The sequence below is a fragment of the Colius striatus genome, chromosome 7 (assembly GCF_028858725.1).
Source record: "Colius striatus isolate bColStr4 chromosome 7, bColStr4.1.hap1, whole genome shotgun sequence".
Taxonomy (NCBI): Eukaryota; Metazoa; Chordata; class Aves; order Coliiformes; family Coliidae; genus Colius; species Colius striatus.
The window spans coordinates 11,634,369-11,651,596 of NC_084765.1; the positions used below are offsets into that span (position 1 = coordinate 11,634,369).

Consider the following 17,228-nt stretch of genomic DNA (forward strand, 5'->3'; position numbering starts at 1 on the left):
CATTCTGCATCTTTCCAGAAGGGAAGAACTCTCGAGTAAGTCTGTGATTGGTAGGCTGAAGCGATCGCATTGATTGTCTGTGGCGTGAGAGAAGGAAACTAAACAAAGCAGAAGTGAAGAGCATGAAGTGCCATTGCACTAAACTCTTTAATGCCCTTTCTTATAACCAGTTTTACAGTATTGGCTTTCATAGGCAGGAACTCAACACCAGCCTTCTGCTTACTAAAGATAACAACAAGAGTAGCTTTAATTTCCAACTTTATTGCAGCTCTGCTATAGGACATGAGACTTTGTGTGACTATTTTTACAGCCTCTGTCTTCTCCTCTTCCCCCTACCTCTCTTGATCTCAGGTAGAACCTAATTTCTTAAAGCTAAATGCACGTTTCTTGCCTAGTCTGATGAGATTCCATTTTTTCCTCTTTGATTCTCAAATATGATTTTAAAGTTATGCAGCAGTATTTATATCTACTGCTGCTGCTCTGTTTCCCACCCACCTGTGCCCCTGGATGTCAGCGTATGTGAGGAATGAAACACATTTTTCTGACATCCTTGAGTCCATGCTTTGAATATAAAAAGATAAATTAGCTTTTATTATACAGAAAGTGTTAGTCCATTAGAGAGGAGCCACTTAATTATGCCTAGTCTGAATGTGACTGGCAATGACTCTGCTTTTCTAAATGCTGGCCAACTACTGAGATGGAAAGCTGCTATTAAATGCAGTGCTGCTGGCACAGTCTTGTGTGTTGTGCTGGTTTTGATGCCTGGTTTCAGCCTTTTTTTTGGTATGTTTTGTAAGAAACTTACTTTCCGGGGTATGAGACAGCTTGAGGATTTTTTTCCACTGAATAAATAGCAGAAGTCTTACGTGGTTGTGCTTTTCAAGAAAAAATGAGTATAGCTGGCCAAACTCTTCAAGGCTCTGAGGGATGTGACTTTGGGTCAGAATCTGGACTTCAGTTTGTTGTGCCAAAGATTTGTTAGTTGAGAGCCTATGGGTTACTGCAAGGAGTTGGTTGTTAGTTTTCATAGTCTTCAGAGAGCAAATATTTTCACAGATGATGAGCTTATAAGTGTTGCTAGTTGCTTTTTCTTACTGCCTTATACACAGATGCTGCTATTGCCTCATTTACTCCGTGACATTTTCATTTTCTTGACGTTTTGCTTGATGCAGTCTTCCTGTAGGGACAGGAGATTTACTTTTGTTTCTGTCCTGAAAGGAAAGGATGGATGATAAAAGAAAAATTTTGTTGCCTTAAATGAAGTAAAGCTTGCAGTTCCTTATTACTATGGAGCAGAACTGCTGAATGTCAGTGGTAACAAAACATTTTCATCCTCAGGGCTACAATACATACGAATTCTTTCTTAAGATATGAAAAGTAAAAATCTATTGTCCAGCTTCTTTTAAAACCTGAAAGTCCAACAGAAGGGTGTAAAACTAAACCCACAGTTTTATAAGAAGCCAAGGTCTTTGTGAGAATGAAATGTTTATAAAGTATATATAAATCCCCCAGATATTATCCTGATTCCAAATTTAGGCATGGGATCCCACAGTTCTTGTAGGTGTGGTGATGAAATGTGGTCTGGGGTGAGTAATGTACGTGTTTATGTTACCCTTGATTGCAGTGAAGAAAGTGATGGGGAGTGTCTTTCCCTGACCTAACTCAGCTCCTGCTGACAGTTATGACCAGTAACAAGCAGAGAGAAGCCAATGTTTGAATCTTTTGGAAAGTTTCTTTTAGATCACATTTTTGAATATTGGTGTGTGCAGTGCTTGAGTTTTGCCTGATTGCTCTTTTGTTAATATTCAGTGAAACCTAATCAGGGCCTTCGGTCAAGTTAAATGTGGCCTTGTCTGGATGCTTAGGTAAATAAGTATGATAGCAACAAGCATTGCAAGTCATAGCTTGGCTTTTTTTACTCCTCCTATTTCTTTCTTTATCTTTTTCTTTATATATTTTTTTCCCCCAGTTTATGTGTGTCTGCTAACGCAGATCAAAGTTGAGGTTATTTTGAAAGCTATTTTCAACTAAACAGTCCCACAACAACTCTTGGCTGGTGAAGTCTTTCATAGACACTCAGTTGTGGGTATGCCCAGCACATTTCCTTATCTTCCTGCCTTATTTAGCTAAACAAAGGAGAATGAAACATATGGTAACTAGTCAAATATAGTAACCTAATTTAACTTTCAGTGAAAATGTTGTTTTACATACGTATGCCTTTGAGCCAGGTCAATGCCTTAAGTCTTCTTATAACAGTAGATTTTGCGTTGATTTACATTATTAGCAACTACTTTTAGTAACTCTTGATTTGTACTGACATAAGCCAGAAGAAAATCAAACTTTGATTATTAATATTTAAAGAAAGTGAATGAATAAAGGTCATTAATGAAAGTGAAAGAAAATTCTCTCTTAGAAAGTCAAGCAAAGTATTCAAGTTCTTCTTAATCTGTACAAATCTACGCACACTGCAACGTGTACCAAGGGTCATGTTTGTCTGTCATAGCTGGAATTTATTTTGCATTCCATAAGGTCAGAGCCACTAAAGAAAATTATGATAAGAGAGGTCAAGGTTGTAAACCTTTAAAACTTTCCTCCTTCCAAAGATGAGACACGTTGCATACTCAATTAACACGTACAGGGTAGACTCTTAATGTTTATTTCACAGTATTTCACTAGTAGTTATGTTCCTAAAACATAGCGTGTATCTCTGAATGTCAGGTGTTTCAGCTGTGCTCTGTTGTGTAGGTTTGGATGGGTTGAAAATTAGGGATGTCAGCTCACAATTTACAGGTCAACGTAAGTCACAGCAGGCAGTGGCACCTCTGAAATGCTGTTTGTACACTTATCGACTGATTCTTATCTTTTCTGCTTTTTCAGGAGCTGAAAAAAAAATCCTGCATCTAATTTTATCCTTGCAGTTGTTCACAAAAAGTAATGTGTTGTGAGTGATATTGCTGGTGGTCCCCTCTACAAAGTCTATTAGGAATATTGACTTGTTCTTTAAAAAATAGAAAAAGGTGTAGCTTTTGTTAGGAAAACTGCTTTGACCATCTGTAAAGTTTGCAATGAATGTCAACATGTGGGTGAGAGACAACTGTCAGCGTGCAATTGCATAACTAAGTGACTGGGAAGTTCACAGAGGAAGGTGACAGCCTTTGTTATGTTGGAAAAATAGTCCAAGTTTTAGGTGCAGAGATCTTTGGAGGTGCAGGCAAGTGGAAATCCCCTCTTCTAAGGGATAACGGGGACAGGAGAAAACTTATAGAGTTAAGCTAAAGATGAAGAGCAAGGATGCATTTTCTCTGGCCTTATCATTGTAAAAGCAATACAGTAACAAAGAAAAATCTGTCAGACTGCTTTCTGAGTGTGATGGAACCTGGAGCATGCTGGTTGTTTGCCATTGTTTCAGCTTTCTTCTTACAGAGCAGAAATTTGTGGAAAGTTGAAATCAGTTGCTGTAGTCTTGACAGTCAGGTCAGAGATGAGAACCCTCAGGGGCCTGAGCACTCTTTAGATAAAGTTTAAAACCAGGATTATTCCTTCTGGTCCGTGTTACTTTTGAACTGTCTTCACAAGATATCAACTCCAAGTGCATGATAGTAAGACAGGGTTGGGTCGGACAGGCTGTGCTCAGATTGGGCTGATGTTCAGAATGTAATGGATTTGCAGAGTTAACGTGAGAGCTTCTGCTTTGCTGGGATTTAAAAACATTTTATTTTTCTTTTTTACTTTCTTTTTATTTTAGTTTTTGATTTTATTTCCTGTGCAGCACAGTAACTCTAGAAGTAGCACATACATTTTCAGATCTTTTCAATCACTTTGTTGTTACCATGTTGTACCATACAGTGTTTTCTTCAGCTGTCTAACTTGCTGGATTGTGATCTTAGTGGTTGAAATGGTGACAGAAATTAAGAATGCCTGTTTCATAGCAGACAGATGGATAATGGCTTTCAGTGTTACAACCTGCTCTTTTAGGATGCTTTCTCACTGTGTTAAACTACTTCACAGAAAGCTAGTAAAAGAAAATCTGTACAGCAAGACCTCACTGGACATTGGCATCACATTGGGAACCAGAACTAAGCTAGTGGGTCTGGAAGGAAAATATGGATACTGGTAGGAAGGCAAAGAATAAATTTTGTATTTGTTCTGAAAGAAACTTCTCTGAGTGGATAAGATTGAGAATGATTATGAAAGATGAGATGAGGTCCTGAAATCACTTTCTTTTTCTACCCCTGTTAGATATTTATTCTTAGGTCTACTTGATGAGGTTTTGCATGACCTAGAGGTTGATTTATATATAAAGCAGAGAAAGTAGGCTTGGCTGGATTCTGAATTCGTGTGCAGCCGGGACTCATGACTTTTTGGCTTCCAGTTCAGTTATTTTCCCTTTGGTCATAGAGTATTTCAGTAAAGTATACAGTGACCTCGTAAGCGTTTCTGACTTGTTGGAGCAGAAAAGGAATGAATCTATTTTGCAACAGCTTTTCCGAACCAGAATTCCAGACTTGGAGGTTACCAAACACACAATGGCCTCAGAAATATTAAAAACACTAAGCATCACAATTTATAAAAATAATTCTTAATCCTTCTCAAATTATGTGCGTGTAAGTGCAAAAAACTGGCAAAGTTAGCTACACAGAGTGTTTGATATTCCAGGGTACATAAACAAGTATGCTGCAAATCACCTGTGTTTTCAAAAAGCAATGTCAAGAGCTTCCAAGTGTGCTGGGATTTTGACAAGTCATGTTTAGACATGCTTCTAAAGAGCAAGTTTCAAGGACTGGTAGTTCTTAAATAGGCAAATAACAGCTTGTGCATCCCAGCTCATTTAAAGAAAATGCTATCATTTGCAAACAAAACCAAACAAAAACTCCCAAAAGTTTAAGAAAGCACGTGAGACTTAAACATGCTGAACTGTGCAAAGAATAACTGTGAGGGCAGCTTCCATTTTTCAACTTTGAATAATTTCTCTTTTTTTTTGAGGAGAAAATAGGAGATGGTCCTATGAAAGCAGTGCACTGTACTTCAGTGGTAAACAGAGAATTGTGCTCTCTGATATTTCACTTCTTGCTTTTGATTTTTTTCTGTGTACAGTCAGCTTCTAATCACTGTGATGGAAGGTGCAACAGACTAGACAGTCCTCTGTGCTTGTCAGTCTTTTTGGGGAGTCATTTCTATCTGAGCAGAGAGGGTGAAAAATGCTTAAACATGGTATTGTTTAAAAACCATCCTGCACTTGCCTTGTAACAGAGCAGAAGACTACCATAAATCCAGAGCAGCAGGGAATCTAGCGCTCTCAGTCTAGAGAGTTTCATGATTTCCTGTTATCTTCTTCACCCTTAGAAATTTCTTGGTGAGGGCGCGTACCTACTGCACGTTGATTGATCTCATTTTATTTAACAGTCATTTGTCATTGTCAGATTTTCTTGCTGTCTTTGTTTTACGGATCCAGTCTAATTTAAGTATTTAGGATCTGACTAATCAGCTTTGATTTATTTGCCCTTCTTCCTTGTACAGTTGTAGAGCATAGTTGCCACTTCAGGTAATTTACTTTAGCGGAATGACTCCTGTATTGCACTGATGTAAATCAGATGTTTTGCTTTTAAGTCAGCTGAGTTTCTGTGGACTTCTCTCATGAACCTGCTGCAAAGACCTAGGGCTCTGGAGAGGTTTTATTTGCAGAAACTCACCACAGAACTCCCACACATATCCCAAAATTGTTATCATTAACTCAGTAAGTCTTGGGAGCACAGCTACTAGAGCTTTTAAAACTGGCACACAGAGCTTGATCTTCTCACAGTCCCAGTGGCTTGCTATTTTCTGATTCCTTCTGATATGGTCTCAACTTTTATTTAAGTGGAAAGTATCAAAATTCCTTGGGGCAAAAAAAAATTCAGAAGTACAAACAGAAAAATAATTGTTTATATTTTTGTTCTGTCTTTAATCATTTCGTAATATTCATCCACTTTGATTTTATTGCCTCATTCTCTCTAAGTGCTGGGACTTTTCCATCAATAGCACATATACATGAGAATGAGCCTATTTTGAACAGTCTTATAACGCAAATTCATTTTTCAGTTTGGAAAGTGTTTTCTGTCTTATTTTTATCACAGTCCCAAAGTCAACAATAAAGGAGAGGCTTATCTGGAGTGCAGTTTTTTGGGTATTTTGAGCCATACTCCTAGTGAGACCTCAAAAATGACAAAGTCTGGTGGAAAAAGGGTTATTCTGTTGCCACTTACATCACTTTCCTTTCCAAGCAAGAGGCAAGATGTAACAAGTTCTACCTTGCTTCATCACCAAGTTGAATCAGCTCAAAAACTACCTTACTACCATGTGCCCAGCACTGAGTGGAAAAAGTTCACCTCCTTTACCCCCTGTAAGCTCTTACCTAGATTTAAGATAATTAAAAGTTATCTGCAGTTATCTGAGTTATGTAGAAAATTACAATAGTGTAAGCTATGCCAGAATGCAGAACACATTGCAATGGAAGGGTTTGCTGCCAAACCATATTGGATTTAAATTCAATAGTGCAGGAGGGCTCTTTTGTCTGGTCCTAATGTTTCCATAATTCCTAGTTACAAGGAATAACAATAACATTGATTTTAATGCCCTTTTCTGCTATCTGGTACAATCAATACAATGAAAGATCCAATTCTTCTTCTTTGATGTATTAAAAGGCAGTTGTCCTAGATAAGGTCATCTGGACACAGTAAAATTCTCAGAATTTAGGTTTTTTCAATATTCAGATATAAAGACAATTCCAGTTTTTCATCTCAAGTCTAAAGACATCCATTTTGTTTGCCCAGTAGTCAAAAAACCTAACAAAATGCCAGAAAGGTATGGGCTTTACCATGCTTTCCAACAGTGTTAGCAATGGATACGGTAATTAGTGCTTCAAATGATCATTTTTGTGCAATCTGTTGCTTGAGAGAGCTCTTTTATTTAAAGAAATGAAGATCATCATTAACAACAACAAAAAAATTATGAATTTGTGGTATTGTATGAAATAATTAGAAAGTTGATAGCTGAGAATTTCCTGGCATTCTCTTACAAATTCTCAGAGAATTTTGAAGTTACATTCTCAGTTACCTGAAATTGAGGCAGCTCTTGTGTCTGACTTAAAAATGAGTTTTGCTGCTCTTGCAAGGAGAAATTTATGTTGCATTTCGTTCAGATCTATCTACATATTGGCTAGAGCAACAAAAATTCTCTAGTATGTGTTGCAAGCCAAATCTGCTCAATACTCAACCTATGTAGAGTCACAGCTGATTCTAATGTTATTGCTTGGAAACAGATTACGTTGTCCTGATAAAATAGCACAATGCCTTGAGAAAAGTCAGCAATAAGCAGAAAACCTAAATAAAATACTAAGAAAGCAGTATTTTCCAAGTAAAAGTGGGGAGAAAGTCCCAAGAAATAAAAACAGTGCTGTGTGACTCTGCATGAGCTCACCAGACAACAGCGTTACTGTGAAATGACAGGATCTCATCAACAGGAGCCTGGAAAGACCCAGTACCTTTTGTCAACACGTTTCTCACTCTATTTTTCAGTAAATGGTCTCCCAAGCACAAACGTGTTGAAATAGGAAATTCCCTGAATCTGAGAGCCAAAAACTGTCATCTTAGTCTGAGGAGGGCAGAAGGGATTTGCAAACCTGAAAGATCACTGAGTAGTTTCTGCCAACTTGTCTTTTCTCAGAAGAGAATGATCTGTGGAGTCACTTGTGATGCTCCAGGAGATCTAAAATAGTGCTGTGGAGTCAGAGCTGCTTAGCTCAGGGGTCAGAGCAGGGCAGTGGGAGTTAGGAGTCTTGTAACTCTGTCAAGGCAAATCACTTAACCACCCTCCAGTCACCTTTAATCCCTGGTTTAAAATGCAATCTAATATTGTTAGTAGTGTTTATAAAAGGTGTATGGCTCCTGGATGCAAACTCTTCAGTAAACGCATATTCTTCTCATTCATTGTATTCTGATTTCCAGAAGACATATAAAGACAGTTCTTCAGCCAACATTCTTGCTGCCTCCTGTTGTTAAAAGCTATCTCATAAAGTTGTGGGAGTTGTCTGCACTTATTTCTCCTTTTCTGGAGTTGATGCTTGGCAATGAAAGCAGCCAGCAGCTGTGCTTCTGCTCATCTGCATCAAAAGGCTTATTGCTTTCGGTACTACTTTGTATTGCCTGCTTTGATAGTGGTCTCCTAGAATTAAATTCACCTTCTTCTACATGCAATAAAATGTTAGCACTCATGTTTTACAGGTAGGAGAGAATTGGTATCTTGTCCAAAATCACAGAATCGTAGACTTGTTACGGTTGGAAAAGACCTTTAAAATCATCGAGTCCAATCAGTCACCTCACACTGCCATGTCCATCACTAAACTGAACCATATCCCTCAGTCCTTCAACTAGGTGTCTTTTAAATTTCTCCAGGGATGGTGACTGCGCCACCTCCCTGGGCAGCCCATTCCAAAGCTTAATGATTCTCTTGGTGAAAAAGGTCTTCCTAAAGACCAATCTAAATCTCCCCTGGTGCAAGTTGATCCCATTTCCTCTTGTTCTGTCATTCATTACTGGAGAGAAGAGCTTGACCCCCACCTCACTATAACTCCCTTTCAGGTAGTTGTAGAGAGTGATCATATCTCGTCTCAGCTTCCTCTTCTCTAGGCTAAACTGTTTGACATCTGTGTCAGATACAGGGTGAGGGCTCAGGCATTTATGGCACCAAGAACTAGTCCTTTTAGCACAAGCCTTTCTAAAGGCTTACTAGAGGGCAGGAACTCATTTGTTTTTTCCATCTTTTGCATTGTTATGACTAAGGTGTAAATTATCTCAAAACAACGTGCCAAGTGATTCCTGTTCTCTTCTTGGTGCAGGTGAGATACAGCTCCACTGTTTATTAGAGAAAGCAGGATGAATACATACATTGCTTCATGGAAAAAAAATATCTTTATTTGAGCACGGCCTTGGAGAATTATAGTTTTTTTGACTAAAAGATTTTTCTTCAAGTGAGAGAAAGAGAAACTGGAGAGAAGAGATTGAGTCAGAATTTAAAGATCAATTGTATCTAGAGCTCAAAATCCTACAGAGTGTGACTGATGTGATTGGTTTTTCTCCTACTGCGGGTAGTTCTGATTTCTCAGGAAACCGTTCACAGCAGCAAAGCTGGGTGTGGTTTAGAGGGCTGGAAACCACCTCTCGGATTCTGTCTGCTTCCCTCATTATGCAGCAGTGAGTCCCACCAGGAAGGTAGTTTTGAGGTCTGTAGCCTGTTTGCAAGACATTGTGAGCTGCTTGGCAATTGGTTTACCTTTGAGACTGCAATTGACTGCTGACTTGCTAGTGCTTTGAGAGCTGCCCACACAAGGCAGAGTGTTGGAAGAACACCCGTATCAGATAGGGAATCGGAGCAACTTACTCCCATATGGTTTGTGAAATGTGGATTTTCTCAAAGAAATATCATTGCTCAGAAAGAAGGTGCTGTTCAAGTGAATTTGCTAAGAAACCTAAACTTGATTCCATAATCTTTATTTATGCTGTTATTACATGACATTTTAAAAGTATGTGTAATGATATGCTTTGTAAAGTGCTGCATGTATCATTATGTACATAGAAAACACCAATAAAACAATTTTGCTTTACAGTCTTTATATGGAAGATTATTTAATTATCTCTATCTCTGTCCAATAATATGTATTTTAAAGTCTTTGGAACTATTGTGCCTTCAAGAGAATATTCTTCTAATGGAAGTAGGATTTTTTGGGAAGGATTATTTTATTATCCACTGATCAGCTTTTGGACTTTTTTTTCCCCTATTCTGTTACTTGTCACTGTCCCTTAGAAAATTCATGTCTGAAACCATTCAGACAGCTTTGTTTCTCTTTCTTGTTGAATTAGTCTTATAACTTCTATCTGGATTACTTAAATTTGCACTATAGTAGGATGAAAAACAGAATCTTTTTCTTAACTGTGGTATCTCAAGTACTTAATGGCATGCACTTCCAGAGGGCCTGTTGCTCTGTAGCCCTAATCTTGCACAGTGGAAATGAGTGGGAGCTTTGTAGCTGAATTCAGGGGTTTAAAAATCAAGCCTTAAGTGCAATTACCTTACTGGGACCTGACATTTCAGAGAATGGCTCATATCTCTAAGAATAAATGTTTTGCAATGTCTGCAGATTATGCAGATCATGCTTTTCCCCTTTTCCTGACAGTGGAAACAGCTGAAAAGATGTTTCTTAGAGTGTAAGGAGATAAGGGACCATACTTACAGTATTTTCTAGATAGTCAAAGGCAGAGAGGATTGTCAGCATGTCCTTCACCTCTGCTGTCCCATTACTGACTTCACCCTAGTCATTTTGTATTTTATTCTTGCTATTGTCAATGCAGTTTATAATCTAAGACGTTAGTTCTAACATACTAAATCATTCCACACAGCCTCTTTGCAGGGTTTGTCCCTATGCCCTATCTGAATCCTGACAGTGGATTTTTAGCCTACGTGCAGCTTCAGAGGCTGCAGTGGAGGCTGTAGGCTTTGTATGTAAAATGTACTTCCACTGAGTGATACCTGTTTGATTGAGAGAAATGTCAGTGCAGGTCTAGAGCTGGCCTGCATGATAGACATGAATTAGGAGAACATGATCTCAAGTCTAAGCTAAAGGAGCATTGAGAATTACATAAAATTTTGACTTTGTGATATTACACTGAAGAGAGCAAGATGAAACAGACAGAAATAATGACGAATCAGGGCATGTCACTGAGTCTGAGAAGGCTGATTTAGATTGTATCTTCAGGCACTGTAAAGGTATGTAGGCCAAGGTAATTCTAGGTAATTCACTACCAACCCTATGCTGCAACAACCAGCCAAAACCACTCATTGTCTGTCACCTGCTTTTGATCTTCTGAAATCTCTTAAGACAACTGTCTGAATCTTTGTAAAACAGCAGAAAATTAACTTCTAGTATGAAAAGAGTGTATTCTGACAGGCATGCTTTCTGCCCTGAAAAGAGGAAGCTTTAAGCAGTTGATGGTAGTGTATTTGCCATTGTCTTTGGCATGGGATCTCTTTTCCTGCGGGCATGTTTGTTTTTCAAAACACTGAAGAAAAAGAAGTCACCAAGTGGTGCAAGTTCGATTCAAAAAAAGCCTTGATTATCACAGGACTCTGCAAAAGAGACAAGTTCCCTTTGGTCATAGTTTGATCATTGTCCTTTTCTGACCAGAAATTTTCTTTTTTGTCATACTTGTTTTGTTTGCAAAGTATCCACTGTAGGAAGCTGTGAAGAAATCTTATAATTTGGCTTAGGATGTGTTTGAATGAGAAGAAACAATCTCCTGTGTCAAAGTAAGCTTTTCAGAAATTGCCGCAGTGCTCTGGATTTTTGGATGGATGCACAGAACTTGGCACCTCTACCTGTAGCTATTTGCTGACAGCTGAAGAGGAAACCCACATAGCAGCAGAGATCTTTGAATGTCTTTTCCCTTTGCCATAGGAGAGACATTTGCTCCCATGATTTCTCTTGGTCAAATAGTTCTTTCATTTGAATTTTGTGTGTACAAGACAGTTAATGGCCAACAAGTTGGGTTTTTTTACAATCTTAACAGAAACTTGCATGTACAAGGCATTACTTCTGGGTCTTTCCCCTTCTTTTCTGTACTGTTTGGAACAGAAATGTTTCTAGGGGAAAATGTTAAAGAAGTCATGATTATTTCACTATGGTTTGCATGTATTGTGGCAGTGCAGTAAACCTTTTTGGACATGGTTTTGGCTTAACTTTCTTACAGCTGGCTCATCAGTGATGACCCAATTGGTTTACGTCTTGTTTAATTTCCTTTTGTCTTTTTGTTCTCAAAAGTCTTTGCATCAATGTACAAAACCTCAGTAACAATAACTATTTTATCAAAGCATGGCAGAAATTTGTTCTCAGGATTTTTTCCAGGATAACACTGAGAGCATTCTGTATTGTTTGTACTCTTCAGCACATAATGTGGGCAGATTCATGTTTTTTTTCAGTCTGTAGTACTCTTTCAATAACAAATTACTAATGCTTAATAAGGAAAAATTTACTGTATTGTTTAATTTACTGTATATATTGGGGATTTGAAATGCTGTGACTAAAATCCTGCAGTGGCTGACCATGGCAGTACTTTTCTTTGGATGCTGTGAATTAAAAATGCACATCTTTTTAAATTGGCTTCTTGCTGCAGACAGTAAATAAACTGTGCTCCTTCTTGGTCAGTCTTTTGGATTCTTATTTCAGTGGGAATCTTCTCCCTGACAATGTCCTTTTCCTGCAGAGAGATTCCTTAATCTGGGAGGCCAGGGAGCTATTCTGCTGGAGGTGGTACATGTGTTTAAGGCAATGGTTTGCTTGAGAGAATCTCAGCTGGTTTTAAACTCGGGAAAGTTGGAAAATCTAGGGGTTAAATAGAGGTGAGAAAACTGGTTTTGGATGTGCCCTGCTCTTCAGCTCATCACTGACATCGGCTAATTGCTGCCAGTCCCCTAACTCTGTGGCTGAATGGTATTTGGTGTCTGAAGTGGTGCTTTGGGGAAGTTTTGCAGTGTGCAGATCCTCAGCTTTGCCTACAGCCCGAAGAAATTTGGCAAATAACTCTAGTTTCCCCAAGGACTTGATCTTTTTATTTCTTTCTGCTTCTAGGTGTCAGTCTGTCTCTCCACCACCTCTTTTGTCCCCGCGAAGGAGCCCAGCCTACCCCCTCAGTGACAGTGAGGACTCTTGCCACTCTACTCGGCTCACCAAAGCCTCCAACTCCAGGCTACGCCTCAAGGAGTGGAGTAGCCGCACATCTACGTTGCGAAGCACCTCCACCAGCCCATCAGACACCGACTCCCCAAGCCACCCTCTCAAAGCCATCAGCGTGGGAGCTTTGGATAAAAGGCTGTCCGTTTTCAAGGCCGAGGACCAAAAGGAGAGTCCAAAGGAGGCCCAAGATGGGGATGCAATAGGGAGCCATCCACTCACCCGGAGCACTCTGTCCTTGGGCACTGCCACCAACTTGAGGAACCTCTCCCTCAGCCGGGCGAGTGTCCGCTCCCAGGCACTGGACATCAGGCAGAAGATCACAGAATGGGAGTGCCGCCGGGAGCTGTCCCCCAGGATGAGTGTGTGTGTGGACAAGAGGGATGCTGGGGAGAGGTCGGGCAGTGAGAGCTGTCCCAGTGTACTGACCTCTCCGTGCAGCGAGAAGACCTTTGACTTCAAAGGGCTCAGAAGAATGAGCCGAACATTTTCCGAGTGCTCTTACCCAGAAACGGAGGAGGAGGAGCTGCTGGACAGGGATTCCTGCCATCGGTTTGAAAAGAGACCAGGCAGGAGCGAGCCTCCCTCTGCCACGTTCCTCAAGGGCCACGTGAGGAAAGAGTCCTCTGCCGTACTCAACAGAATACAGAAGATCGAGCAGGTACTGAAAGAGCAGCCTGGCAGAGGCCTCCCCCAGTTACCAAGTAGCTGTTACAGTGTTGACAAAGGGAGGAAAAAGTCTGTGACTCTGAGCACTGTGGAGGGACTGAGTGAAATGCTGAGTGACAGCAAAGGAGGGAGTTTTGTTTCGGGGAGTGAACCAGAAACACCTACTGAGGCTGAGAAAAGCAGTAAGACAAAACAAGGGGTTACTGCAAACTCAGCTGGTCCTAAACTGCTCCTCGAAAGCCCAGCTAACAGCGCAGTGAATCCTGTCCCCAAGCCCAAACGCACCTTTGAATATGAAGCAGACAAAAACCACAAAAGTAAACCAAGCAATGGCCTACCTCCATCTCCTACATCTGCTGCTCCTCCTCCCCTCCCGTCCACTCCCGCGCCCCCCGTGACCAGAAGGCAGAAGAAAGAGTCGCGCTTTCACAGAAAATCCCAGAATAGGTAAAATTCAAGGAAATGTCTTGTGCTTGATCTTCAAATAAATAAACGTGATGGGTTGTTTTTGGTAACAATATTTTAAATTCTCTCTCTAGTGTAATACTTTTGACATGAGAAACGCTAGGAGTTGACTGAAAGACAAGTATTTTGTTCTGCTGGACTGCACTGATGGGATGCACTGGTACAAGACCTTTACATGGCTACATTTTTGGAGTTGACCAACGTGCATTCCTCAGTCTCTGAAAAAGGCTCTAGGTCATGTGTGCTAAAGGTTATCTAGTTCACTTTGGCATAAACGTCCTTTTAAATGGAGCGTAATTTCATTATCCTCTTGTAATGGTACCATAGCTGATCTGTCATGGTCCTGTTTTCATGTTCACTGCAAAGCATATCTGCAGAGGGTTTGTGTTTCCAAAGCTTGTGACTATAGCAGTTGTGTCAGTTTCATGCAATGTTGTTCATTTTATTTAATTCATTGCTTAAAAATGTTTTCCTAAGTTACAATCAATAGCTGTAAAGGATTAATGGTGAGAAAACGATGTTTCAGCACAGAAAGGCCTTTGTGTCCTTGCTGAGTTAATGATGAGTGGAGTATATAGCTATGTGTCCCCAGCAGCCTGTGAAACTTGGCTTGTTTGAATTACATGATTCCTCATTCTGCTCCCTGCTTATAAAACTGTAGGCATAGTTGTTGATAAGCATTTAAAGCATGGAATGTCTAACAAGTTCACCTATCTGTGCATATGTACAATACATCTCAGACGCACGCTACCAATTCACTATCTGGTGCTTGATGTTGACTTAATTAAAACTTTATGTCAGCACAACCTGACCTGAAGTATGCAGGAGCAGGAAAAGAAGAGGAGCCTTCAGATTCTGCTCTTTACTTTCAAGAGACACCTGCTTCTGAAATGGATCAAACAGCTCTGCTGATGTGTATTGTTTCTCTAAGAAAGGCAAGGGAGGAGGGAAATGTGGAAAGCCAAGCAAGATTAGCAGCGCTTATCTTTGAGTTCTGGCAATAATCTCAGAGGAAGGAAATCTAGTTTTTAACAAGAATCTGGAAATAAAGCTGACCTCATTTTTCTCAGCAGAGCATTTCTAATGTACAGAAGAGAAACAATTTTAAAATATTCTGCTAGAAATGATAGCCTTTATTGGAAAGACTTCTTTGGAAATTTATTGGGAAGTTAAGGAGCAAGTGGTAAAAATGATTTGTGGGGTGGGTGGCAGAGGGGAATGAATAACAATAGATCATTGTTATACAAGGGCTAAATGATCCAAGCCAGCCTCTGAGTACACACTCACACTGAGTTTGAGACCATACAAGCCATCTAAGAATCGCAGTATTTTGTTAAAATATGTTTGCAAGGTGAAGTTTTGGAACTTCTTTCAAGCAAAGGTAGGATTCAGGCTTGCGCCGGCCATTCTGCAGGTCCAGTCTCCAGCAGAGTTAGAGAACAGCGTGGTTTGGCAATAGAGCCTTAGTCCTGGGTGGGGCTGGTAGGTATGAGCCCGAAACAAAAGCAATATTCATAAGTTTAAGTTGTGATTAGTGGATTATAAACTGTAGGATTTACAGTGTTGTCATATGTACCTGATGATTCTTGCACATTACTTTGACATTGTACAAGGTAGATTTCCATTTGTCCATAACAGCTTTACTCTATTGTACTTTAGTGATTTTTCTGGATTTGCCTCTGATTAATAATGATCTATATAGATTTAAATAAGCCTCTCAAAATCACAGGTTTCTGGACTGACTTCAAGGCTGGAAATCCTTTATAAAGGATTTATAAAGGTGGAAATCCTTTATAAAAACTATACTATCATTGCTTCTTATCTTCCTTTAGTTATAGTAAGGAGAATTTCAGCACTTACAAAGAGCTTGAGACCATACAAGTCATCTAAGAATGACAGTATTTTATAAATATTAATTGAAATCTCAGTCTCTAAACTGTTCATATAATGAATTATTATGCTTACAGCTTGTAGCTGTGTGTTTCACGTTGAACATATGAGTGGCTTACCCTCATTGCAGTGTCATGAGAAAGGTCTAGGGATAGTCATTCTTCTAATATTTTGAGTGGAAACAATGGTTTTCTTTGTGATGGCTAATTCAACATTATAGTAAAATGGAGGAAGTGTCTCATATTTGCTGCTAGCGTGGAGCCAGTCTGTATTCACAGTAGTTTGTGCCCACAGTAGCTTTTACGTTTCAGATTGATGTGAGCTGAATGTTCCCTAGCAATTGGAGATCCTCCGGCACAGACACTGTGCCAGGAGAGAAGTGTCACAGGATAGGCTTGGGACACAGACCACAGCTGACTGCTGGTCCACAAAACCATTTTTGTGGTGCTAGGTAGTGTCACTGAATTATAGTGTTGCCTTGAAATCTGTAGGATTTGTACATTTGACTACTGTAGAAAATTTAATTGCACATACAGGTATGTCTTCAGTGCCTAGGCATCTTTCATAGCTCCCAGTACGTGTGAAGAACAGATGTTTGTATCTGAAGCTTGCTTCTGCCATGATCCTGATGTGCATAACATGGACCTGGATATTCTTAAGATTAGGGAAAAGAGAGAGAGGGGGCTCCTAAGCCTTCCCCACACTCATAAGTCTGCCTCAGCAGACAAATAGGAAATGCTCTTGTCCAATGATGCATCCATGTGAGGGCCACTATTGCCTGTAGGGATATTCTTGAGCCAAATCACAGGCCTATCTCTCTGTGGAACTCCGCCACTGCCATATGGATAAGCTGTCAATCTATGTTTCACTCTAGCTGGAAAGAAGAGGAAAAGGGGTTGATGGCAGGATAATTTACTGTTAATCTGTTCTAAGTATCAGTGAGCAAAGTATGGGCATGAGTGAAGTGTGGGCATGAGCACAGTCTCTGCGAGCCTTACAGCACCCTGGAATTTACATTCTTGACCAGAGCCCTTTTCTCACACCATTTTACCCTCAGCACTAAATCAATCAAATAAATGCCAGCCCCTGTACAGCTGGCAATGCAAACCATGCACCTCCTAACTTCAGTGTAGACATTGCCTCAGAGAACAAGGGAGGGCTTGGGCTCCTCCTCCCCCAGGACTGCTCAGCAGCACAGGTGAATCGCCTCTCCTTTGACTACCCATGTGGTAGTCAAGCTGTATGGGTTCTTCTGACCCAGCTTCCCTTCACCTTCCTGACAGAAGGCCCTCAGCCATCCTTCTAGGTTGCTTGCCTACCCCAGACAGCCTTAATTTCCTCCATGCTTTGCCCTTTACTGCCAGTGCTCTATACAGGATGTCCAAGGGAATAGGGTGACTTTTACATCAGTCTGCCTTTGGCATTTGTACACTGGCCCCTATGCAGC

The 17,228-nt window shown here is 40.1% G+C and overlaps 1 protein-coding gene across 1 annotated transcript in view; it reads left to right on the top strand.

Annotated features, from left to right (window-relative positions):
• DENND2B (DENN domain containing 2B) overlaps positions 1–17,228 on the top strand; it is a 166,285-nt gene that overhangs the window by 83,460 nt on the left and 65,597 nt on the right. Inside the window, exon 4 of the mRNA XM_061999277.1 lies at positions 12,656–13,873. Coding sequence (XP_061855261.1) covers positions 12,656–13,873 — 1,218 coding nt within the window. The remainder of the gene's footprint in view (positions 1–12,655; positions 13,874–17,228) is intronic.